The following is a 26,579-nucleotide window of genomic DNA, read 5'->3' on the forward strand; positions in this document are numbered from 1 at the left end:
TAGCTGCCCACTTGGTCATTTCATTGTATCAGCTGCCTGGAAAGCATCTAGAAGTGAGATGGCTTCCATTTCATTCTAGATTACAATGCTTTAGCTAGATAACCAGCACTATCTATTCACTCTTAAAGGTCTTAGTTAACTAGCATTCCTTTCAAAAGTGGAAACTTAATTCCCTGTTATAAGGGAAGCTTCAACATCTTGTACTATTATTTGCTAGGCAAACCCATATGGAGTTTGGAGTTTGAGCACGATGAAAAACAGCCATGTAAATTGAAATATATCAGTCAAGAGAAGATTAGGCTGAGAGGATACTCTAAACTGAGAAAGAATGTAATTCTAATGATGCCAACAGCAATCGTTTTTTGATGCTGTATTCACTGTATATAATGTTAGCACCATTTTAAATCTTTTGTTGGAAAGTCCTCCCAACACTGGGAACATGGTCCAATAATAATTGCAAGCAGAAAATTATGGGGCATGAGTGACTGAGCAACTTGCCAGTGTCTTATGTTTGTGATGTTAAAAACAGAATAGGACACAAAGCTGGAGAGAATGATTTCAGGAAGTTAATTTGCTTCTACTTTCAGACATGTCATAGAAGTCAACTTCTTGTGATACTTTTCTCATGTATTTCCCTAACCCTCTGCTTACCTTTGATTTATAATCTTTCCCAGGACACTGACACTGTTAAAGAATGTAAAATGCTCTCATCCCACCAGCCAATATGTCTGGAGCTAACAGCTCCAGCTTGACCCCAGAATTCTTTATTCTAAATGGTATTCCTGGACTGGAAGATGCACATGTCTGGATTTCTCTGCCATTCTGCTTCATGTACATGATTTCTGTGGTGGGGAACTGCGGGCTTATCTACCTTATTGCCCATGAGGAGGCTCTGCACCGGCCCATGTACTACTTTCTAACCCTGCTCTCCTTCACTGACATAACCTTATGTACCACTACTGTACCAAATATGCTGTGTATATTCTGGTTCAACCTCAAGAAGATTGGATTTAAAGCCTGTCTGACCCAGATGTTCTTTGTGCATACCTTCACAGCAACAGAATCTGGCATGCTAATGCTCATGGCCCTGGATCGCTATGTGGCCATCTGCTTCCCTTTGCGCTATGGGACCATCCTGACCAACTCTGTGATTGCCAAAGCTAGTCTTGCTACTTTCTTGAGGAGTGTGGCATTCATCCTCCCTTTCACTTTCCTCACTAAGCGCCTGCCCTATTGCCGAGGAAACCTCATCCCCCATGCCTACTGTGATCACATGTCTGTGGCCAAGATATCCTGTGGCAATGTCAAAGTCAATGCAGTCTATGGTCTGTTAGTTGCTCTTGTGGTTTGTGCATTTGACATATTCTGTATCACTGTGTCATACACAATGATATTAAGAGCAGTGATGAACCTGTCCTCTGCTGATGCTCGTCACAAGGCCTTCAGCACCTGCACATCTCACATCTGTGCTATTGTGATCACTTATGTGCCTGCTTTTTTTAATTTCTTCACTCATCGTTTTGGAGGACATACTATTCCCCACCACATTCACATCATAGTGGCCAACCTCTACCTGTTACTGCCTGCTACCATGAACCCAATTGTTTATGGAGTCAAAACCAAGCAGATTCGGGAGAGTGTAATTAAATTTTTTAGTGGAGACAAGAGTGGCATTGCTGATTTAAAATGATTAAAAAACAAGTGAATTTCTTAAATTATAAAAAAATAGAGAATAATTTCATAAAACACGAAGGTGAATGGTGTCAGTTCATCTAATTGTGTCTATTTCCATAGACTGAAATACATAGAAAACAGTATAGAAGAAATTCAAAACAAATGTGAAAAGATGATTTTAAGTCAGTCTTATTTGTAAATTTTCTGTAATATTTTATATTTTAGGATATGACATTTTTCTTAAGAAAAAATAGCACAGAAACCGTTTTTTAACAGATAATGTATTTATGTATTGCAGAGCTTATTCTTCATAGTGTTTATAGCCCCATGGTTGCATTGTGTTTGAAGAGGAGGATGCCATAGAATGATAGAGTCACACATCCTGTCCACTATTGGCAAGCTATTGTTGCTATAATAACAATTGGGCCAAGTGTCATAAATATTTTCCAACTTATATTTTTGATACACTGAGAATATCCCACTTTAGTTGCTAATTTATTAAATGTAGCCTTTATTTCAATGCAAAAAGTCTGAGTTCTTTTTCCTGTGTTATCACTCTAGAACCTGTGTTTAAAATAGGTTTAAAACATACTTTGTTATGTTATACGTCGAGCAGGCAAAAAGGTTATTAGTAAATTTGATTGTTTGTTCATTTGTTCATTAATACTTTTTAAGAAACAGCTCTGTAGCGTTGTTTCTCAGAATAAGTGTTGGCCATGGAAGCTTGGGTCTTATTTATCAATGTAAGTGTTGGCCAAGGGAACACAAGAAAAAGCATGTATTAATCAAAATTAAATAAAGATGTATGACATTAACAGGCAGCCTGTGTTCTTTGGGAAATCAGAACAAATGAAACATTTTTAAAAAATGGAAAGAAAAGCAAAAAGGGGCATGGGAAGGATTCATGACACAGTCAATACATGACATGAAAGCAGACGTCAATAACAGGTATCAGCACTAAAACAATTACATCACGAAACTGTAAAAGTTCAGTAAGTCGGGGGAGGCGGCGGCGGCAGCAGCAGTGCAACAGTGGCTGGTCCAGCTGAAGGGCCATCAGCAGTGGAACCAAGGCGACACAGGGTCCAGTTAGGCCCTGCGCCCATGACCATTGACCTTCGCTGACCAGCTGGGCTACAAGCAGCTGCGGTTTTGCGGCGCCTTTCGCTGCACAGAAGCCACTTCAGAACTCGGCCTCCCACCAGTCAGGAGAGGCTCACCTCCATCTTGATTTCTGACTCCAGAGTTATCGGATAGACTGAGGTACACAAACATAATCCGAGGCCAACACCACGGGGGTCTGAGCCCGACAGGCGTTGGCCTGCACCCAGGCCCTGGGCTGTTCGGGAGGCCATCGGGGCGCCAACCCAGCCAGGAGGTTTTTTGCCCTGGCCTGCGCGCACGCCGCCATTTTGCCTACAGGACAGAGAGCTCTGGCCGGCAGAGCCTTAACAGGCAAAGCCTGAGGCTAGCAAAGCGGGGGTCTAAGCCCCAAAAGGCCCAGGACTGACCCCAAGAACTGGGCGGCTTGGTGGGCCATCTGTGAGTCAACCTGCCCAGGAGGTTGTTAGCACAGCAGACTCTCCCGGAGCTTTCAGGGAGTGCGAGCACGCGCGCCCTCCATCCTGGTCACCTAGCAGACCCAGTTAACAATCATAGCCCTAGGGGAACTTTGCTCAGACCTTGGCCTCCCAGGCTTTTGCCTGGACTCAGGGCCTGGACAGCCAGGCTAACTTTGTGTGCGCCAGCCCCGTTGGGGGATCGGCTGCCCAGCAGAGTGATCAGAACACAGGGGAGGTCCCGGCTGCTTACACCGTCAGCGCTCCCTGGGGGTGCACACGGGCTCCATCTGCTCCACAGACACAATCTGGGACAAGGCCTCAGGCGGGAGCCCTCAGCTCAACTCTCTCCGCTTCCGGATCCGGATCAGCCTGGGCGGTGGCCCCACATCTCCAGGTCCTGCAAGAGGCTAGAGGGGCTTCCGGGCGGCCAGCTGGGAGAAGTCAGTGTGCTCCGGTGATTCCAGCGGGCCCCAGCAGGAGCCTTCGGGTGCCTGCTTCAGGATCTGAACAGCCTGGGCAGCAGCACCCTGTCTACAGGCAGTGCTGGAGGTAAGCTGTGCACCAGAGGCTAACTGGGAAGGGGCAGCTTGCACTGGCGAGTCCAGCACTGACAAGACAAACTAACACCAGTGAGAACTAGATGGCAAAAGGCAAACGCAGGAACGTCACTAACAGAAATCAAGGCAATATGGCAACAACTGAACCCAATTCTCCTCTACCAACATGTCCTGGATACCCCATCACACCAGTAAAACAAGATTTGGATCTAAAATCACTAGTCATGATGCTGGTACAGGAACACGTGAAGGACATACTTAAAGAAATTCAGGAGAAAATGGGTCAAAAGTTAAAAGCCCTTGCAAGGGAAACACAAAAATCATTGAAAGAAATCCAGGAGAATACAAAAGCCAACAATGAGGAAACACAAAAAACACTTAAAGAAATACAGGAGAACTTTGGTCAACAGGCTGAGGTCATGAAAGAGGAAACACAAAAATCTCTTAAAGAATTACAGGAAAGCACAAACAAGCAAGTGAAGGAGGTAAGCAAAACCATCCAGGATCTAAAATCAGAAGTAGAAACAACTAAGAAAACTCAAAGAGAGACAACTTTGGAGATAGAAAGCCTTGGGAAGAAATCAGGGGACAGAGATGCAAATATCAACAACAGAATACAAGAGATAGAAGAAAGAATCTCAGATGCTGAAGATTCCATAGAAACCATGGACTCAACAATTAAAGAAAATGCAAAATGCAAAAAGCTTGTAACCCAAAATATCCAGGAAATCCAGGACACAATGAGAAGACCAAACCTAAGGATTATAGGCATAGATGAGAGTGAAGATTTACAACTTAAAGGGCCAGCAAATATCTTCAATAAAATTATGGAAGAAAACTTCCCTAACCTAAAGAGAGAGATGCCCATGAATATACAAGAAGCCTACAGAACTCCAAACAGACTGGACCAGAACAGAAATACTTCCCGTCACATAATAATCAAAACACCAAATGTTCTAAACAAAGAAAGAATATTAAAGGCAGTAAGAGAAAAAGGCCAAGTAACATATAAAGGAAGACCTATCAGAATCACAGCAGACTTTTCACCTGAGACTATGAAGGCTAGAAGGTCCTGGGCAGATCTCATGCAGACTCTAAGAGAACACAAATGCCAACCAAAACTACTATATCCAGCAAAACTCTCAATCACTGTAGATGGAGAAACTAAGATGTTTCATGACAAAACCAAGTTTACCCGATATCTATCCACAAACCCAGCCCTACAAAGGATAATAGGAGGAAAACACCAGTACAAGGAGGGAAACTTCACCCTGGAAAAAGCAAGATAGTAACCTTTCATCAAACCCAAAAGAAGTTAAGCAATCAAATTTAAAAAATAACGTCAGAAATGATAGGAAGTAACAATCACTATTCCTTAATATCTCTTACCATCAATGGACTTAATGCCCCAATAAAAAGACACAGACTAACTGAATGGATACGTAAACCGGACCCTACATTTTGCTGCTTACAGGAAACACACCTCAGGGTCAAAGACAAACACTACCTTAGAGTAAAAGGCTGGAAGACAATTTTACAAGCAAATGGTATCGGGAAACAAGCTGGAGTAGCCTTTTTAATATCAGATAAAATTGACTTTAAACCCAAAGTCATCAAAAGAGCCACTCCACTCTCCTCACTGCACTTTCCTCAATGGCCCGTTCAGGAAAACAGAAACTAAACAGGGACATAGTAAAACTAATTGAAGCTTTGGACCAATTGGATTTGACTGACATTTATAGAACATTTCACCCTAAAGCAAAAGAACATACCTTTTTCTCAGCACCTCATGGTACCTTCTCCAAAATAAATCATATAGTTGGTCACAAGACAGACCTCAACAAATATAAGAAGATCGAACTAATCCCATGCCTCCTATCAGATCACTATGGTGTAAGAGTGGTTTTCAATAGCAACAAAAACAACAGAAAGCCCGCATACACATGGAGGCTGAACAATACTCTACTCAATGACACCTTGGCCAAAGAAGAAATAAAGAAAGAAATCAGAGACTTTTTAGAATTTAATGAAAATGAAGGTACAACATACCCAAATCTTTGGGACACAATGAAAGCAGTGCTAAGAGGAAAACTCACAGCTGACCAAAGGGCACAGAGAAAGTATCCAAATTAACAAATTTAGAAATGAAAAGGGGAATATAACAACAGAAACTGAGGAAATCCAAAAAAATCATCAGATCCTACTATAAAAGCCTATACTCAACACAACTGGAGAATCTGGAGGAAATGGACAATTTCCTTGACAGATACCAAATACCAAAATTAAATCAGGACCAAATAGATCATCTTAACAGTCCCATAACCCCTAAAGAAATAGAAGGGGTCATAGAACATCTTCCAACCAAAAAAAGCACAGTACCAGATGGTTTCAGTGCAGAATTCTATCAGACCTTCAAAGAAGACCTAACACCAATACTCTTCAAACTATTCCACAAAATAGAAACAGAAGGAACACTACCCAATTCCTTCTTCAAAGCCACAATTATGCTGATACCAAAACCACACAAAGATCCAACAAAGAAAGAGAACTTCAGACCAATTTCCCTTATGAACATCGATGCAAAAATACTCAATAAAATTCTTGCCAACTGAATCCAAGAACATATCAAAATGATTATCCACCATGATCAAGTAGGCTTTATCCCAGGGATATATGGAAATCCATCAATGCAATCCACTACATAAACAAATTCAAAGAAAAAAAAACACATGGTCATTTCATTGGATGCTGACAAAGCATTTGACAAAATTCAGCATCCTTTCATGCTTAAATGTAACCTGTCCAGCAGGTCAGCTATTCCAGGGTTCCGAAGGGGTGCTACCTGAGGGTCAAAAGGGGGAAGGAAAGAACGAGGCCAGGCAGAGAGGGGTTCAATTGTTGAGGCCTCGTTTAATGTTCAGGGGTACACAGGATTTAAGGCTTCCAGGAGGGACGTGCCTCAAGGTAAGGACAAAGGAAGGAAGGGCAATCTTAGCAGTTTCAGCAGGAAGAGATAAGGGTCCTCTGGTGGAGACATCTGGTGTTTGTACAGGCTGGAGCCTACCGCAGTTATCTCAGGACTTCCTTCCACTGCAATTACTGGAGAGACTCTTCTTTGTTTTACTCAGGAACTTTGCCCTGTCAGCTCTCCGGGCGAAGTGGGATCCAGCTCAAGCAGAGGTCCCAAGGCCTGACACTATTAATGAGGCTATGGAGTGCTCAGAAAAAGGGACCTAGCATGACCACATTTCAGAAGACCCAACAAGCAGCTGAAAGTGTAAGATGCAAATATTTGCACCCAATCATGGACAGAAGCAGCTGATCCCTGTTGTTGAATTAGGGAAAGGCTGAAAGAAGCTGAGGAAAAGGGCAATCCTGTAGTAGGACCAGCAGTCTAATTTAATCGGGATCCCCGAGATCCCTCAAACACTGGACCACCAAATAGGCAGCATACACCAGCTGATATGAGGCCCCCAGCACACATACAGTAGAGGACTGCCAGGTCTGTGTTCATTCAGAGATGATGCACCTAATGATCAAGAGACTGGAGGCCCCAGGGAGTTTAGAGATCGGGGGTTGAGGGTGGGGACATCCACATGGAGACAGGGGAGTGGGGAGGAGGTATGGGATGTGCAACAGTCAGAGGGTGGACAGAGGGTGGGGGGGATTTCACCTTAAGAAATGTTCAACATCATTAATCATTAGGGAAATGCAAATCAAAACAACACCTCACACCAGTCAGAATGGCTAAGATTAAAATCTGAGGAGACAGCAGGTGTTGGGGAGGATGTGGAGAAAGAGGAACACTCCTCCACTGCTGGTGGGATTGCAAGCTGATACAACCACTCTGGAAATCAGTCTGGTGGTTCCTCAGAAAACTGAGGCATGACACTTCTAGAGGAATCTGTTATACCACTCCTGGGCATATACCCAGAGGAATCCCAAAAATGCAATAAGGACACATGCTCCATGATGTTCATAGCAGCCATATTTATAATAGCCAGAAGCTGAAAAGAACCCAGATGTCCCTCAATAGAAGAATGGATACAGAAAATGTTGTATATTTACACAATGGAAAACTACTCAGCAATTAAAAAAAATAATTTCATGAAATTCTTAGACAAATGGTTGGGACTGGAAAATATCATCTTAAGTGAGGTAACCCAATCACAAAAGAATACACATGGAATGCAGTCAAGTGGATATTAGCCTAGAAGCTCTGAATTCTCAAGACACAATTAACATATTAAATGATTCCCAAGAAGGAAGGAAGGAGAGGGTGCTGGTCCTGGAAAAGCTTGATATAGCAATGTAGGGGATTTCCAGGACAGAGAAATGGGAGGGGGGTGATTGGGGAATGGGCTGAGGGAAGAGGGCTTATGGGACTTATGGGGGGGGGGGAACTGGGAAAGGGGAAATCATTTGGAATGTAAACAAAGAATAAAGAAAATTTTTAAAAAAGAAAAAAATAATTAATAATAAATAAAAGAAATATTCTATCTACTAAAGGGGTAATGGTCTATGCTGAAGAGTATGCCTAGTGAATCCAATACAGTATTTGTCAGAGGTCCATGTTAGTTTTAGGGGGAACTGGAACACTTTTGAGTGCATCTCCTTAAAGAGCTCCTAGCTATAGGAACTGTCATAACCAGCAAAATACACAACTCCTTGGGACTCTGGAAGTGGTGGGTCCTTCTTCCCCATTACCCCTTTTGGCACTGAGCCAGTCTGGTACCTTGTTGCTCTGTTACACACACACACACACACACACACATACACACACCCGCCCTGGGCCAGACCTAGTCTTGTTCACATTCCCTAAGCTGCTGACCCTTGGGAGATAAGGACATAGGTAGCAGGCAGGGCCTTGGGTTCAGGGAGCTGGGCTGGGGCAGAGGGTGGGTGACAGAGATTAGCTTTCAAATGGAAAATCCTCAGGTTCCTCTGCTGATGCTGCTCAGCTGCTGCTCACAGTGGAGGGAGGTCATCATAAGACCAGCCAAACTGCACAAGCATGTAGAGGAGGCCAACAATTGATACGAGGAAGTAAACGAGAAATATACTCTTCAGCTTTATGGCCACATTGTCACTGATGCCCTGCCCCCTAAACCCCACTAGCTTCCCCAGATCATCTGTTCAAGGTGGACCCGCTTTGCCGCCAGAAGGTGAGGTGATCGCTTGGTCCCCATGGGAAACAGAGGGAGGGACCAGGCCTGGATGGAGAAGGAGTCCCCATCCAGAAGTGGGCAGTCCAGCCATGGTGCACACCCAGCCCCTCTTCCTGATCCAACCTGACTGACCCACTCCTTAACTTGAGGCCCAGTTTCCAGAATGCAGTGAACTCCTCTTTTTGGTGTCAAGGGCATTCTGCTCCTTTGTCAATTATGCCTCCAAATATGGTATCCTCTAGCTTGAGTCTCATTCTGGCTTGATTATGACCAATGGCAATGGTCCTTAATATTTTAGGAATTTGTTTCCCCCTTACTGGAGAAGTTGGGTTTGCCCTGCTGGAAGATTTTTAAAGATTGCCTATCCCTTTTGGTAGGCAATCTTTGTCCCAAATGAACCCCTTTCTGCATTTAGGGAAAAGCAAAGAGGGGGGTCTTCTTTTCTGCACTTTATTTGGACATTGTTTTATAAAATGTCCTTGGCCTTCCACAGCTCCAACCCCCTTTTATTTTCTTATCTTCCTGTCTTACCTTTAGATGCATGGTCAAGACAGCTGGTAGCCTTTCTGTATTTCCATAACTATTCCCTTTGTCTCAGGTTGAGTTGATCCAGTCCTCTATTTCCCCACTGTGGACAGGCTTTTATACTAGTCCCCTTCCAGATGAGCTCCTTACCTAAAGCCTCAGTGGACACATAATGATTTACCCAACGATCAACAGTCTCTTGGACTCAATTGGTAAAATCTGCAAAATATTCATTGAGCTTTTGCTTCAGGCCTCTGAGCAGTACCTTAAGGTAGACCTGATCAAAGTAGTTTGGGGGTTCCTACATTTGAGCAACAGGAGAGCTATAATTATCCTCTCCCTGCAAAGCTTCAGGTGGGATGACCTCTTATCTAGCTAAGTTACCCTGCCTGAGAATCTCAGCCTCGTCCTAAAATTCTACCTTCCATTGTAGAAATTCACCATATAATATAGATCTCATAGTCTTCGAGTCCTGTGGGGGTATTCAGAGTAGTGGCTGTAGATTCAAGCATCTCCACAAAGGGAGAGCAAAGCCCATTTTCATGAACCACCTTCCTGTATTTTTTCAGCACTTCCATAGAGTAAGGTTCCAGGTTCTCTGTGGGGAATCATTTCCCACAGGAGGGTGTAAGATTGCTGGGATAGCTGGTACAGGTGCTGCTGCTGTGGGATATAGCACAACAGATGGCTATAACACTACTGGAACTGCTGGTACAGGTGCCGCTGATGAGGCATTCAGTTTTACCTCAGAAAGCGGAAGCATTAGACAGGTGTCCTGGATGCTCAGTCCCCATCCTTCTCTCCCTAGGGAGTAGAGGCAGATGGCAGAACTGTCCGGGCAGTTCTTAGCTACATGCCAGAGGTACTGAGGTGGTGATTTCCCTCCCTCCACTTGCTTTAAGTCTATCAGATTAGAGTCAAATGGAGCCACACTTTTATCTACAGGGATGACAATATTTTCTAGCTCAGCTGTCTCCTTATCTATGGAGGCAGCTCCGCCCTCAGAACTTGCTGGCAATGCAAGCGGGGGCTGTGGATCCAGCACAGAACAGCAGAGGATGCTCAAGATGGACCTAATTACTAGGAAGAAGTGCAAAGGCAGCTCTCCCTCCAGTTACTTCCTCTATGCCAGCATCACTACTCCTTCCCAGGTAAGCTCATCACAAAATTTGCTTGCTAACATCTGTGGACATAAGTCCAGAACTTTCTCATAAAAGGTGGTTTCTTTTCAGAACATGTCAGCTGCCTGCTCTCCTAGATCCCTTTCAAGAACTTTGATCATACTTTCTCCGAAAGCTAGAATAGTCCCCCCCCCCCTTTTTTTGAGTGGTTCACTCACCACTCTTTATCACATGGGACTTTTGATGGGTCCTATTCAGACAGCAGATATGGGAATAGGATGAAAATGGGGTGAGAGGCAACAGAGTCACATGACGATTCCCTGGGAAATGACTCCAGATACCAGCATCATGGTTCAGATCTGAGTTTATTGACTGGCCCATAAGCTTATATACAGTGTATAAGCTAATCCCAAGCCCCTAAACTTATCTTGCCACATCATCACCATGCTCCAAAGAAAGCCCTGCCTAATGAAATAACTTAGGAATAGTATGTGTGTGTGTGTGGGGGGGGGAGTATTGTCACATGTGAGGACTTCTGTGAGAATGGGGGAACAGCCACCATTCTGATGGGGATCCTTTTTGCTGTCTCACAGGTGTGTCAGGAGCCATCTTAGATCTAATGCCATGTGTGGCAGATCAGGACTCTTTGAGGAGTCAAGGAGCCTGTGGAGACTCGATCTCCATTCAACTTATTCCTTCACAATGTTGACTTCCACATTCCCATAGCATGGCTTCTGATAAACACTACCAAATTGACTGAACTGCTACTGTTATGAACAGCTAGTATCAATACTGATTCCTTCTGCACATCACAGTCAGCAATCATTCCATGTATGATTTTCCATGTTCTGTTTCACAACATAGATGGTTAGTTTTCTAGGGAGACTCTTTCATTAGTCTCCTAGAATGTTAGGAATATTGTTCTACCAAGTGTTTCTGAGTATGTTCTGTGTGACTGACTCTGTTAGACACAGAAAATAATTCTGTTTCTGGGATTTCACAAAGTACAGCTAATTCCTAATTTATTAGGGAATAGAAAAGGCAAAAGAATGACCACCTTAAAACCAACACATGTTAATTGTAACACAGATTATTGTAATACTCAAGATAATCACTTATTAATTTCAGAGGTGAGTAAAGACTACTGCAAAAGAAAGATTTGAGACAAATCACGAATGTATGCAGATATCTAAGAAGCAGCAGATGGGAATTAATTAGAAAAATAACCTATATAAGCAAAGATAATGGCTCAGTAACAACAATTAGGATTTCACATTCACTTGTAAAATGGAGGAACACAGATTTGTATTCAGAGGCTGAATAGGAAAAGGCCTTGAGTGTTATCTTACAGTTTTATTACTCTGAACAGACGCCATGACCACAGCAAATCTTGTAAAGGAAAACATTTAATTGGGGCTGGTTTACAGTTCAGAGGGTTAGTCCATTGTTATCCCAGCAGGAAGCATGGGGCATGAAGGCAAACAAGGTCTTAGACAGAAAATGAAAGTTCTACATTCAGATTGGCAAGCAGCAGGAAGCAAGTAACACTTGCCTTGACATGAGATTCTAAAAACACAAAGCTCCCCACACACAGTTCCTCCTCCCAGCCCCAGTGACACACTTCCTTCACAAGAGCACAACTTCTCTAACAAGGCCACATCTCCAATAATGCCTCTCCCTATGAATCAATGGGGCTATTTTCACTCAAGACACCACAGGTGTGGGTCATGAGCAGATATCATTAGCTTTGGGGTATTTATCCCTTTGATAACTGGCGTCTCACAGTAGCTAACCCTCACACAGCTGCTACTTATTGATATTTCTTAAGCCCTGTCTCTCTCCAAGTTCCCCCTCAGCTTTCTTTTCTCTTTTCTGCTCAGTTATTCAGCATCCTAATTCAGGTTCTCTAAACTCAAGGTACTCATATGTGAAATGGGGATTTCTTGTGTCTTCTTTTGTAATTGTTTTCTTTTGAAGTTTTGACCATTTCTATTTAAAAAAAGTAACAATTACATCAACCACAATAACCACTGGCCACTCTTTTAACCATAAATACAGTATGCTCATTTGTTCTCAAGGTAGCTATGAAGATGGTAGTTTTAATAATAGGTATTTAGTTAGGCAAATAAAGATCCTGGAAGACTGATAAGTTAATGAATATCACACTGCTGTTGATGAGCAGAATTGAGATTTGCATGGAAGTCCATATTTGCATTTTAAAAATTATAATCTTACACTTTACTACTTCCCCCTGACCCAAAACTATAGAGTCTGCAGCACCATTCCAGTGGCAGCAAAGTGGTGTCAGAATTTCTGATGACTAATTTTGCTCTTGTGCCCATCTTCAAGCCTTCTGTATCTTCCATACTCCTGTTCCTGTCAATAGCCACCTGGAATCTGAAAACCCTAAAAATTATTACTTTCCGGATTTGCAATATGGGGATTTAACCATGCTGTGAAAAATACTCTTTCTCCAAATGTGCACTGCTCTTGTCTTTTGAGTCAAAACGTGATTCTGTTTGTGAATAGAAGGCCATGAGTACCTTGTTAAATACCATATTGAACAAAACCTCATTATTAATGCATCAGGAAAATATACACAAAGGGCTGGAGAAATGGCTCAGAGAGTAGAAGCACTGGTTGTTCTTGAAGAGGACCAGGGTTCAATTCTCATCAAACACTTGGTGTCTCAAAAACATTTGCAACTTCATTTTCAAAGAATCAGCTGCCCTCTTCTGGCCTCTATGGGAATTGTATGCATGTGGTGCAAGCCAAGCAATAAAAAAATCAAACGAATCTTTTTAAAAGAGAAAACATATCAATTGATTTGTGTGTTGTGAAAAACTGAGGTTCAATAATTTAGGGATGTGGACACCAACATATCTTTATTGCAGTGCTTTACTTCAACCCAATCAACTGTAGCCACCTGCAGCTAAGGGAACCAAGGTCACCTGGAAGGAAAGCTGGGGCTGAAATATAACAGGTTTGTGGGAGAAATGAGTAGCCAAGACAAGGCTCGATGTTTAATGGGGGACCCTTTCCCCAAAGGCTGGAAAATTGTCCACAAAAGCTTTTCGGTTGCTCTGCAGGTAACTAGTCCCTCTCAGGAAACTTCAGGTCCTTGAAGAACAATGGACGACAGCGCCACTCTACGTGGGAAGCAGTGGCGAGCATCAAGGTCTGAAATTCCCACTCAAAGGCAATTTAAAAAACCTTCAAACTAAAACTTGTTAGACAAGAAAGACATCTACATTATACTGATTAAAGGAATGTCATCAAGAAGATATTACAATTTAAAATATATTCATGAGTGTACCTAATGTCATAAAACTACTACTACACACAAACATCTATTTTAGTACAAAAGTAGTAGATGTCTTTAATCCAAACACTTACCAATGTATAGATTATAAGAAAAATACACCTTCTATCTCTGAATTGCATGCCATTGTATGTATGTATATATGTATATATGCTAGATATTCATAGTGAATCCACTAGACTTAGGTTCCATAAACATTCCTACAAATCCCTTTGTTGCCCAAAGTTTTTAATAAAATCTGAGATTGATAACATTAGATCATAGAGATGATATATGCAGAACTAATGAAATTTCTCAGTTAATTGTGCCATTTTACACTCTTTTAGTTGGTTTGTTAGGATTATAATTTCAGGCATTGGTACTGATACACTTTCAGTAAAAATAGAAAAGTAACTTTCTACATTGTGTTTTTTGGAAGTCTTGACCTGCACACGAATAAGCCAGACAAAATATCCGATGTGGATAGGGAGGTGGGGTCACAAATTACAGAGGAGTTATTGACAACAGACAGCAGGTGTGAGAGGAAGAGCTGGGTGGGGTTTTGCTTGAATGCAGCTACCTGTGCTCTTGAACATATTAGTACCACTAAGGGAACAAAATGGGTTTTTAAAAAAAGCCCATGAAATTTGGAGGAAAGAGGTATGGAGGACATAGGGAAGACCTCTACAGGAGGAAATGAGGAGTGGTTTGGTAAAATACACGATGTGCATGCCTGAAATTCTCAAAAACGAGTTAAAAAGAATTCCTTATGCATTCACCATCACACAAAACATTTTAATTTGCTTTGAAACTGTTAGTATCAGTTTTCCCTTAAAATGAGATGGTAGGAAGAAATCTAACCACTGAAACATGAAGGTATATGGAATACAAATATAAACAAAACAAATCAAATACTTTTGAGTGTTTAGATATAAGCATATATATTCATTAATTTTTCATAATTTTTATTGATTCTTTGTGATTTTTACATAATGCACCCCAATTTCATTCATTTCCATGTCCTTCCATATGTGGCCTCCACTCTTGTAATCTCTCAGCAAAATAAATCAAAAAATGAAAATTAAAAAACAAAACAAAAATCTCACTATGGAAGCTGTAGTGTGTCTCCATGTATTACACAGTATACCTGTCTTCCACACAGCTTTATTAGCAAATGATCTTTGCAATAAGTGACTGTTCTGGTAAGAAGCCTCTGACTTCTGCTATACCATCAGTACTGGATCCTCCATGAGAATCCTTTTGGATACCTTGTTGTTGCCCTGAGTCATGGAGATCCTACAGTTTTGATTCTTTAGGAAGCTCCAGCAGCTTGTAGGTGTAGGTGGGGTAGATGTTGTGGTGGGCCTTCTCAAAGCATTGGCATTGGATCTGGGCCTGGGTGGTAGCAGAGTTGCTTAGCCTACCAGCTCTCCTGCTCCCAAGGTACCAGGTGAGCTCTTCCACACCAAAGCTACAGAGGTCAGCTTTCTTATGTTGCCCATTTGGGGGTGGGGTTGACTCTCCAGAGTGCAGTAGGCAGTGAGGGTGTGGACCAACTCTCTCATGCCCATGTCACCACTGGTAACAACTTCAGTGCCTGGTAAAGGGTTGGACCGATTCAGCTTGGCCTTCAGATATCATCCTGGCCTCTGTTGGAAGCCCAGACCATGGACTTTCTCATGACATTTGGTGGTAAAAACAGCCACATACATCAACAGAGACACCTGCTGCTGAAGTGCCACAGTCTCAGATATGGCCCTTCAACTGCAGCAGGGGTTTTGACACCACCATGGCCTCAAGTGGCTGTGCAGACCTTTCACATTGGGCTATTCATCACTGCCCACTTCTCTTAATAGGGCACAAGCTGCACAGCCCTTTTCCCTTCTATCTCTTCTCCACCTACTTGTTCATTAGAGTTGCAACTACAGCTGGCCTGTACCTCATAGTGCCAGGCTAGTCCTGTCTTATTAATTATCAATTAATAAACACAAAACATAAACTAGAATTTTTTCTGCATCAAATTACATATTATATCTGATTATGCCTTTATTCTATCTCTCATTTTAAAAACTATCACATAAAAAGTGAATATATATGTGTGTATATATAAATTAAAGTGTACACATAACACATATACACATTTGCAGTAGGTGTTATGTCCTGAGTTTTGAATGTGAACAACATAAATAAAATGAAAGACAATTATTTATATTTGCCAAAATTCTTTCAGAATCTATACCTGAGAGAACATGTGTAACCTGGATATAATTTTTCTCCCAGTTTCACCTGTGCTTGAGGATTAGATAAATGCCAAAATTATCTCAGACATCCCAAAGGATGTCATCTCTCCAACCACAGTCTTCTGAGACACTGAACTACAAAAACCCAATCAAGTGCACACTCTCCAGGCTGGAGGACATTGAAAATGATGCTGGAATGCTGGGCGGGTGTACAACCCCTCATGCTCACACTCTTGGGCATGGACACTGCTCTGGCCTCTCCTAGCACTGAGGTGAGTTTGAGTGGCTTCTAATGATTTATGTTTTCATAAAATGAGAAAAAACTTTAAGATAAAGAAACTCAAGAGTTGTTCATCATAGGAGTTCTACTGATCCCCATAATAGATCTCCATTAGCCTAGGAGAAAGGGATAAAAAGGCTTCCACAGTTGTAAAGCAAAAGTAAAATGTCCTCATAATTATTTGGAAACAATAAAACTCAGTTAGTCATTGGTTACCACAAGGGGGAAATGGTTTTTTTTGTTTTGTTTTGTTTTTTTTGCCTTTACTAATAAATAGCTATGCTCAGATTTGCATCTAGCAGAACTGTCCTGTATGAGGGGAGGTAGAAAGTCATACAAAACAAAACTTGAATAGTAAGGATATTGGCAGGACTTGCTGAAGGAGACTCCTTCTGCAAAAATCCTCCTATGCAAAATCCCACACAACCACAGGTCACACATCTTCACCAAGATTCCCAGATGACACTGTGTCGCAGTGAGACGCAGCTATCTCACAGACATTTGCTGTGTGGAGAGCCCTGTCAGTGAGAGAATAACTCTCCCTCACTTCTCACACTTGTCCTGTGTCTTGTCCTGTGACAATTCAGGGTAAGGCTTCTCCAGCTTGCATTTGAAAGTCATGTTTTTACATCCTTGTGATCTTTTAAACTTGTAATACTCAGCTTATTAAACTTCCTATCAGTAATACGATATATCACTTATGGCCAAAGATACAAACATTGAATGTTTGGTAGAAAATTCAAACCTTCATTAGAATTTTACTGTGTCATTTAAAATTCTGGCCCCTGCACCTATGTTTTTTGATATACACAATGAATATGTAATATGTGTTTGTGTTATTTATGTTTGAATAAAAGAATCAGCTTTCTCTGAAATATTAGTAACTTAATGTATGGGATTTTGACTGCTTAATTAATATATTTCCCAAAAATAGAATGCTGTTGGGAATGTCAAAGGCAATCAAATTATTAAGTCAATGAATAGTATATACTTTATCACATATATTATTAATGTAAGAGCTAAAATATACATCAAGTACTTAATTACAGGTGCTGAGTATATTCTCATTGTGTTGTGTAAACATATCAATAGTTTGTAGTGCTAGAGATTACTTCCCTTTAATATCTTTGCTCCTTCAAATGCAAGTCTATCCTTCTATTTTGTATTGCAAAAAAGTTTGAATTCATTGTCAGGATTCTTCCATATTTATTGTAAATTACAATAGAAAGAAGCATTAATACTTTTAGAAAATAGACTTTTAGCAACTTAGCTTTTTCTTCTTTTGAATATTTTTAGTGTCATCAATAGCGATAAAAATAACTATATAAGAGCTGAGTGGAGCCTAGTGTGTGAAATATGGGCCAAAATTCCCTGTATGAAGGAAGGCAAAGAAGAGCTATATTTGATTTGTCTGTCTGTGATACAATCGGCATTGTGGGTAGATTTTTGTTACTGTGCATCGAGAATAGTTGGATTTCTGCACTTGTTGATTAGTTTTAAATTGCAAGCAGAATGCAGACCTAACAGTTCAGATTTCTCCAAATATCCTGACCCCTTTGACAAGTCAGCATAAAAACCCTCTGGCTATGTTAGGATTGAGACATTGAACATATATTTCAAACACAGAGACAAATTCTCTTAGACAAATTACAGTGGCCACTACTTAGTTACCTTCTAGTAACAGCAGCCTTTTGTGAACTCCTATAAGGTTTCTATGGATTGTGCTCAATATTTAAATATATATATATATATATATATATATATATATATATATATATATATATATATATATAAAACACAGGAATAATATGAATTATTCAGAAGCCATAGAAACTCGATTTTCTTTTTATAAAGGGAGGTATAATAATGATTGTTGCTTATATTCATAGAATATTCATTATTCATCGTCTTAGCACATTGTATATGTATAATCCTTTTAAATAATCTTAATCATATAAGTCCATCGAGCTGGAAATATTACTAACATCATTCTAAGCTTAATGCACTTATATGAGAGCAGAGTGAAGTTGAAGCATGAGTGGAGTAATCAACTACTGAAAGCATAGAACATGTCAAGGGAAAAAACAGCAGGGGAGCCTGAAGCAAGAGAGAACCCTGTACGACTCTTAATCACTTCTCATGTTCAGGGTGTCACTTATTTTCTAACATATTATAATTTCTTACCTTTTATTTATATTCTTTCCCAGGACACTGGCATTATTACTGAGTATAAAATGCTCTCATCCTGCCAGCCATTATGTCTAGAGCCAACAGCTCCAGCCTGACCCCAGAATTCTTTATCCTGAATGGTGTTCCTGGACTGGAAGATGCACACATCTGGATCTCTCTGCCATTCTGCCTCATGTACATGATTGCTGTTGTGGGGAACTGTGGGCTTATCTACCTCATTGCCCATGAGGAGGCTCTGCACCGGCCTATGTACTACTTCCTGGCCTTACTATCCTTCACTGATGTCACCTTGTGCACAACCACAGTACCCAATATGCTGTGCATATTCTGGTTCAATTTCAAGAAGATTGGATTTAATTCCTGCCTTGTCCAGATGTTCTTTGTCCACATGTTGACTGGAATGGAGTCTGGTGTGCTCATGCTCATGGCCCTGGACCGCTATGTAGCCATCTGCTATCCTCTACGATATACCACCATCCTCACCAACCCTGTGATTGCCAAGGCTGGCCTTGCTACATTCTTGAGGAGTGTAATGCTCATCTGCCCATTCACTCTCCTCACCAAGCGCTTGCCCTACTGCAGGGGTACACTTATCCCCCACACTTACTGTGACCACATGTCTGTGGCCAAGGTATCCTGTGGCAATGCCAAGGTTAATGCAATCTATGGCCTCATGGTAGCTCTATTGATTGGTGTGTTTGACATTTGCTGTATCTCTGTGTCTTACACTATGATACTGCGAGCAGTGGTGAGCCTGTCCTCTGCTGATGCTCGTCACAAGGCCTTCAGCACCTGCACATCTCACATATGTGCTATTGTGATCACTTATGTGCCTGCCTTTTTTACATTCTTCACTCATCGTTTTGGAGGACACACTATTCCCCACCACATCCACATCATAGTGGCCAACCTCTACCTGCTACTGCCCCCTACCATGAACCCAATTGTTTATGGAGTCAAGACCAAGCAGATTCGGGAGAGCGTAATCAAGTTTTTAATAGGAGACAAGATGGGTATTACCTAAAACAAGTGCATGTTAATACCAGCTGTACTGTTTATGATGGGAAAATAGTGGAGAAAAATGTCACAAAGGATGGGTCAAATAGTATTAAATCATCTAACTTGTAGATGTTCTGAAGTCTCTTCAAGTGAAATGTTGAATTAATTATTCTTCATAAGGAAAGCTCTGCCAAAGTGTAGGATGTAGAAATTAAATGCAATGTATGCATTCTGTGGAACATCTTTTTGTGTGTATAGAGTTCTGTATAAGTAGAAAAGTAATGAAATGATGCATCGAGACTAAATGTCAATCTTTGTTCTGTGTTTAAAAGACAGGGGAAGAGAAGGGGGCTTGCGGGACTTTCGGGGAGTGGGGGGGCTAGAAAAGGGGAAATCATTTGAAATGTAAATAAATTATATCGAATAATAAAAAAAAATTAAAAAAAAAATAAAAGACAGACTTGCAGTAATTTGGGACAACCCTGTCTTCTCAGTTAAGGACAAACTCTTTTTTTTCTATATAACACTTTATTTATTAAAATTATTTGCATTTTTATTTTCTACATTATTTGTTTACATTCCAAATGATTTTCCCTTTCCTGGTTCCCTCCTCCCTGTAAGTCCCATAAGCTCTCTTCCCTCTGTCCATTCCTGATCAAACCCCTCCCACTTCTCTGTCTGGAAATCCCCTGCATTGCCACAGCATCAAGCCTTTCCAGGACCAAGGCCCTCTCCTTCCTTCTTCTTGGGAATCATTTGATATGTGAGTTGTGTCTTGGCTATTCAGAGCTTCTGGCCTAATACACATTTATCAGTGATTGCATAAACTCTTATACCAAGTATGTTGCTGAGGTAGAAAAAACAGGTTTAATGCTTCAATATATATATATATTATATATATAATCTCAAGGCATATTTTGAGATTTTGTGGAATATCCCAATTCTAATCATTTCTTAGCTTTCTAAGTACTATTATGTCCAAGAGATCTGTTCTTCCCTGAATATTTAGTTTTTAAGCACCATGAAAACTGGTTTATGAAATGTAATTGTTTTCTTGATCAAGGAAATTATATTATCAGGTTTCTATGGTATTTGATATTATTTCACCATTCACTCATTCTTGAGACATGAAATACAATTGACTAATACTATTAGCTATAAACTGGGTTTGATTTGAGGGACACAGAGCAGAATGACCAAAAATATCATGTCACAGAGAATTGAGAATAGACACACTGGTAAAGGAAACATGAAAGGAAACATGTATGAAAAACAAGAAAAGATGATTAAAAATAGATACTCTTTGTAAGATGGACATCTTAGTAGACAATTGAATGCTTTATTGATCTTGGATTGAGTTTTCCTGAAAGCTATATGCTTAATTTCTAAGGATTAAACATAGTCATGTTAATGAATTTCTGTATTTCTATAAATTTAAATTTTTATACTGTTTTTTCAAATATAACAATGGCCTATTAATAATATATAAATATTGCCAATTCTTAAGAAATAGCATAACATGGTTTCTGGTATATTCTAATCATTTAATAACTTATGGTATTGTTTATGAGTTGTTAATTTCAATTCAGATTAATTCTAAACATCAGTGTTTGATGAGAAATCCCTCCTCAGCAGAGGATTAGTTTTCTACGGCAGAGCTTTCATTGGCTCCTCACAAGCATGCTAGTACAGGCCGTATAGCTTTATTTTTATTTAAATCATTTTCAGACAGTATATTTTGATCATATGCTTCTCTTCTTACAACTCCTCCCAGATCCTCCCCATCTCCCTATTCACTTAATATCATGTTCTTTTATCTCTCAAAAGTACAAAACAAAAATAGAAAATCATTAATTAATAACAGTAACAACAATAGCAAAAACCAATTAGACAAAATATACCCAAACAAAAGATGCACAAATTCACGGAGTCCATTTTTTGTTAGTCCAGTTTTCCTGGACATGGGACTGCCTTGGAATATGGTTGATATATTCAGGAAGTTTCTATTGGAAAAAAAACTGATTTTTGATTTCCTAGCAGCTATCAATTGGAGCTAGCCTTTTGACTGGAGTTGCGGTATCGTGTCTACTTCCCCTCCTCAGTACTTGGATCTTCTATGGTTTGAGTATGTGCAGGTCTTGTAGGTGCTATAACAGTCTCTGTGAGTTCATGTGTGTTCCGGTCCTGGTGTGTCTAAAACATGCTCTTTCCTTGGATTCATCCACATCCTCTGGCTCTTAGAATCTTCCCCACCCCTGCTTCTACATAGATTTCTGAACCTTGAGGGGAGCAGTTTGATTAAAGGCATGCCATTTAGAACTGAGTGCTCCAAAGTTGTTCTCTTTCTGTGCATTGCCCAATTATGGGTCTCTGACTTAATTCCCATCTACTGCAAGAGGAAGCTTCTACGAACAGCCATTTTAAAAGATGTCTTCTACATGCCTGCCTCTATATCCTTTCTGAAACAGGTTAAAAAAAACTGTACTGGATTCTTCTAGTAGAGACAGAGATGTCTTGGGATGATTAAATTAAGACTAAATGAATGTTCATTGCTACTTATTGGAGGCAGTGAGTGAAGACTTTATAGAGAATGTGGGCTATGAATCTTGAGTGTATGTAAGTACTTAGGGAGTACAGGAAAATAAGTTAGATATGTCAAATATTAAGAATAATGAAACATTTTTGGTTATAAATGTTTCAGAAAGTAGGAAGAGCAAAGGCATGGTGAGGAAAGCAGTAGAAGGTCTGTCTGAGAGGGACTGGGGTAGGTTTTCCACAGGACACAAGAGAGAGACAGCTCTGCCATTCACTTTTGAGATATTAAATAAGAATAACATTTTACCTTAATCAACTACCCAGTAGTCAGTGTCTTTGGTGGCTCATATCTCATATAGCTTCTGCCCCTTGAGTCCTCGCTTCATCTTTCGGTATCTTGTCAGCTTTTTCTGTTTTCTGAAAAATAAATAAATAAATAATAAATAAATAAATAAAATACCGTTTCTTCTCAGTACTCCAGTGTTGGGCTATTATCCGTACAGGTTCTTGTGCAGACTGTGCTTCCTTGGGAGACTGGAGCCTTTCCATGTTTTAATCTGAAATTACTTTCTTTCAAGACATACAAATATTTTCAAAGTTATAACAGCCACAATAAAACTGAAACATATATTTTCCAGATAATATATTTCAAAATAGATATGTTCATTTTATCTTAAAATTGTATTTAAAAGTAATAATAATTTATATACATTTTAAAGTTAGACAAAATGAGGCACCAAGAGAGGTGAATAGCTTAATGAAAATACCAAACGAGGCAATTGGGAGAGCTGGGATTTTTACAGAGTGGGTGCTTCCAGCATCTTGCATTTTAATGACTACCATATGCTAGATTGTTTACTCCCATGTCCAAAAATGTAAAACAAAACAAAACAAATCCTTCCAACATAATGTTTATAAGAAAGTGATGGTGAAAAGTCCCTGGTGCTAACCCTGATCTGGATGAAGTACTAAGTGTTTTTAGTCTAACAAGAGGGCTCAGCAGGTAAAGTGCTTGCTGTGTAAGCCAAAGGAACTGAATTCAAATCCTGGAGCATATAGTGGAAAGATAGAATGGACTCCGGAACAGACTCTGGAAAGCTGTCCTCTGACCTTCAATAGTTTGTAATGGTATGGGCACATTAGTATGGGCATGTGGACAATAATAATAAAAATAAATAAATAAATGAATATATGAAATACTTTAAAGAACAAGGTGCTGCCATCATATTCTTAAAGAGTTAATGCTATGCACAATCACAATCACTTCTGCTTGTTTTTCAACGTATCCTCAAGAGTGACTCCCATAAGAGCTATCATACAAAGTTCAATGATTCTGTTATTTATAAACTAGTCTCCCCTCCCCACAGATTTGTTCCTATTGTTGATGCATATCTAAGCTTTTATATGGTTTTGCTCAAAGGTGACCAAGTTAAAACATATCTATGCTGACTAACATAATGACAAAGACATTCCAAAGCCCCCAATATTGATTATCCATGTAACTCATGTGGCCACACAGCAAATTTTTTCCAATTTGTAATAAACTTTACCAGCCTTCAAATATGGCTAGGTTCTTTTGAAAACTTTAGTTATAGTTCACATTGAGTGCATAATCTAATATATATATATTATATGTATTTATGTTATATATTATATATTTATTATGTAATCATAGTCTATAGTATAATACATTTTGTTATACATTTATATATTATATATTATGTATAGTATATAAATAAATAATATATTGGTTTATATATATTTATTATATATAACAAAAGTTATAATATTAAGTGATCTAGTAACCTCTGTTGTCTTTACATAATTGTTTTTGCACTACTATTTATAAAACTGTAGGAATGTAAACAATGCAAGAATCTATCATCTGAGGAATAGTTGAGGATATGTGGTATATTTATATAATGGAATGGTATTTGTGCATAAAAAGATAATGGAATTGTGTCATTTGATAAGACTTAGTAGTGAAATGAATTTATCATTATGTTATTAAGCGAGATGAAACATTGCCTCATGATTACTCTGTTATGAGATATGAGCAGTTGATCTCAGAGATGAGAATGGACTGGTGATCATTACAAGTGAGAGAAGTCAGGAGTAAATGAACAAATATTAATCAATGGATTTTCAGTTTAGTAGGTAGAAATAGAAAGGTCTGTAGTACCATTGCACATTAGGGTTACTACAGGTATTAATAATCTACTATGCATTTATAAAGGAACAGATTTTGAAATTTTTTACCACAAATTATATTTGAAGAGATATGTATGTAAATTGATTTAAAAATATGCATGTATTGAAACAGTACTTGGTTATATATTATATATATTAGAATAGAATATATTCTGTTATTATTATCTATTATCTTAAAGACAAGCTTAGGGATGAGAAAATACCTCAATTTTTAACATAATTCTTGCTCTTCCAAGAATTAAAGCCTAAATTTGATGCCAGAACCATTGAGAAAGCAAACTAGGCATGGTGGCAACTGCTTGCTTGCACACTTAGCACTGGGGAGGCAGAACCAGGAAGATCCAGGGGTTTGCTGGATACCCAGCCTAGACAACTTGATAAGTTCTGGACCAGCAATAGACCTTATCTCAGAAAAGAAAGTGGAAGAAAAGAAAGGAAAAAAGGAAAGAAAAAGTGGAAGGTACCTGATCAATACTTCCAGAAGTTATGCCCTAACCTACACACTTATCTGCTATAGTGTGGAAAGAGAGCAGTATGGTCTGAATGTGACAGTCAGAGAAAATGAATACAATTGTCACTTGGGCATCATGGATGAAACTGGAAGTCAGGTGCCATGAACTAAAGCAGTTATAAAGTAGCTCCAAAACTCACTTCTAGATCTAAAATGGTGTGAAACTCATCACACCACTTAAAAATAGGCTAAAGAGGAAGAGAGAACATATTCAGTTGATGATCACGATGAGAGTCCTTGATCTTGAAAACTAAGTTATATTACACAGGGAAAGGCTGGGCATATTATAAAGTTGCAACATACAGGTGTTTATGCCCTATATTCTAGTTTCTAGAGTATTTTTAAAATTTTTATTGGTCATTTTATTTATTTACATTTCAAAAGTTATCCCCCTTCCTGGTTTCGCCTCCACAACCCCTCCTATCCCCTCTCCCTCCCCCTGCTTCTATGAGGGTACTCATTCACCCACCCACTCCCAAATCACTCCCACCTCAATGCTCCACCACTTCCCCTACACTGGAGCATTGAGCCTTCACAGGACCAAGGGTCTCCCCTCCCATTAATTCCAGATAGGGCCATCCTCTTCTACATATGCAGCTGGGGCCATGAGTCCCTCCATGCGCAAGCTAGTATAACCAAGAAATCAGTCTGGCAGTTCCTGAGAAAAATTTTTGAAACAGTTTTAATAGCTTTATAGGCTGAAACTCATTCTGTGTTCAGATCTGCTTCAAACTCAGCATCCTCCTGCATCAGCCTTTCAAGTTTTAGACAACCATCCACATCACTAATATCTGTAGATATTAATTGCTCCAAAGAATTGAAAAAAATGTATATGTGGGTAATAGGCCTTCTTTCTATTGACTTAAATCATCTAGGCTCATCTCAAATGCAAAATTATGACATTTGAAACTCTCAAGTCCAAACAACACATAAGAAAATTATGCTTTCTTGTATACTCTTAGATAATAGCCAACTTTCCTGCAAACCCTAAATGGGCCTAGTGTGTTTTTAAAGTTGATGTTCATGTCTGATTATTTTTCACTCGTAGAAAATAAGCTTATCATTCGCTGACAAAGACAGACCTTGTGGAAATACTCAGGTGAGTTTGTTGTCCTGTAAATCGCAATCATTACTAGGGCTTTATGGATGGCAGACAGATATGAAGCTACTGACTGTACTGTATATACTGTTGTTTCCTTCTCTTTATCACTGTGTATCTACATACTGCACATCCACACCATTGAGGAACCATCAGCAAGAGGCTGTTAGGAAAAGAGAGGATATTTATTTCAGATCTGTCCCTAGTAGTTCGTCTGCTTTCCAGTGGATGGCCCTACACCCATGAACATACTGGCAGCATGGAGAGGACTCAGTGACTCTTCCAAGGTGTATATAATGTTTGGAGAGAAAGGGGAAGACATAGAAGGAGTTGGAAAGGAGGGAAAAGAATTGAATTTGCTCAAAACACATTATATTTACATATAGGATTCTCAAACCAAAAATAAAATGGAAAAGTTTTGTGATATGGGAAAAATAACAAAAAAGTAATAAAAGGCTTAGAGAAAGTAACTTTGTATTTATTTAATTTGACTGTGTTACATATAGTTAATGTTACAGTACCCAAGAAAGTTGAGAAAATCCAACAGAGTGATTTTAAAACACACAATCTTTAATGATGAAATTTTATAGGTTATATTATAGAAAA

General features: G+C 39.6%; 2 protein-coding genes across 2 annotated transcripts; both read left to right on the top strand.

Moving 5' to 3' along the window:
* Positions 1–724: 724 nt before the first annotated feature.
* Positions 725–1,690, top strand: LOC127680579 (olfactory receptor 52N2-like). Its single transcript, XM_052176135.1, has one exon. The coding sequence runs from the start codon at positions 725–727 to the stop codon at positions 1,688–1,690; it is 966 nt and encodes a 321-aa protein (XP_052032095.1).
* An 8,821-nt stretch (positions 1,691–10,511) lies between these two features.
* On the top strand, positions 10,512–19,741 carry LOC127663862 (olfactory receptor 52N2). Its single transcript, XM_052155632.1, has 4 exons — positions 10,512–10,637; positions 13,697–13,785; positions 16,189–16,420; positions 18,636–19,741. The coding sequence occupies exon 4, from the start codon at positions 18,686–18,688 to the stop codon at positions 19,640–19,642; it is 957 nt and encodes a 318-aa protein (XP_052011592.1). The 5' UTR covers positions 10,512–10,637; positions 13,697–13,785; positions 16,189–16,420; positions 18,636–18,685; the 3' UTR covers positions 19,643–19,741.
* Positions 19,742–26,579: the final 6,838 nt, after the last annotated feature.

The sequence above is a fragment of the Apodemus sylvaticus genome, chromosome 1 (genome assembly GCF_947179515.1).
Source record: "Apodemus sylvaticus chromosome 1, mApoSyl1.1, whole genome shotgun sequence".
NCBI lineage: Eukaryota > Metazoa > Chordata > Mammalia > Rodentia > Muridae > Apodemus > Apodemus sylvaticus.

Bases quoted from the DNA above. Each gene is read 5' to 3' on its own strand.
- LOC127663862 (XM_052155632.1), top strand. From the start codon at position 18,686: ATGTCTAGAGCCAACAGCTCCAGCCTGACCCCAGAATTCTTTATCCTG.
- LOC127680579 (XM_052176135.1), top strand. From the start codon at position 725: ATGTCTGGAGCTAACAGCTCCAGCTTGACCCCAGAATTCTTTATTCTA.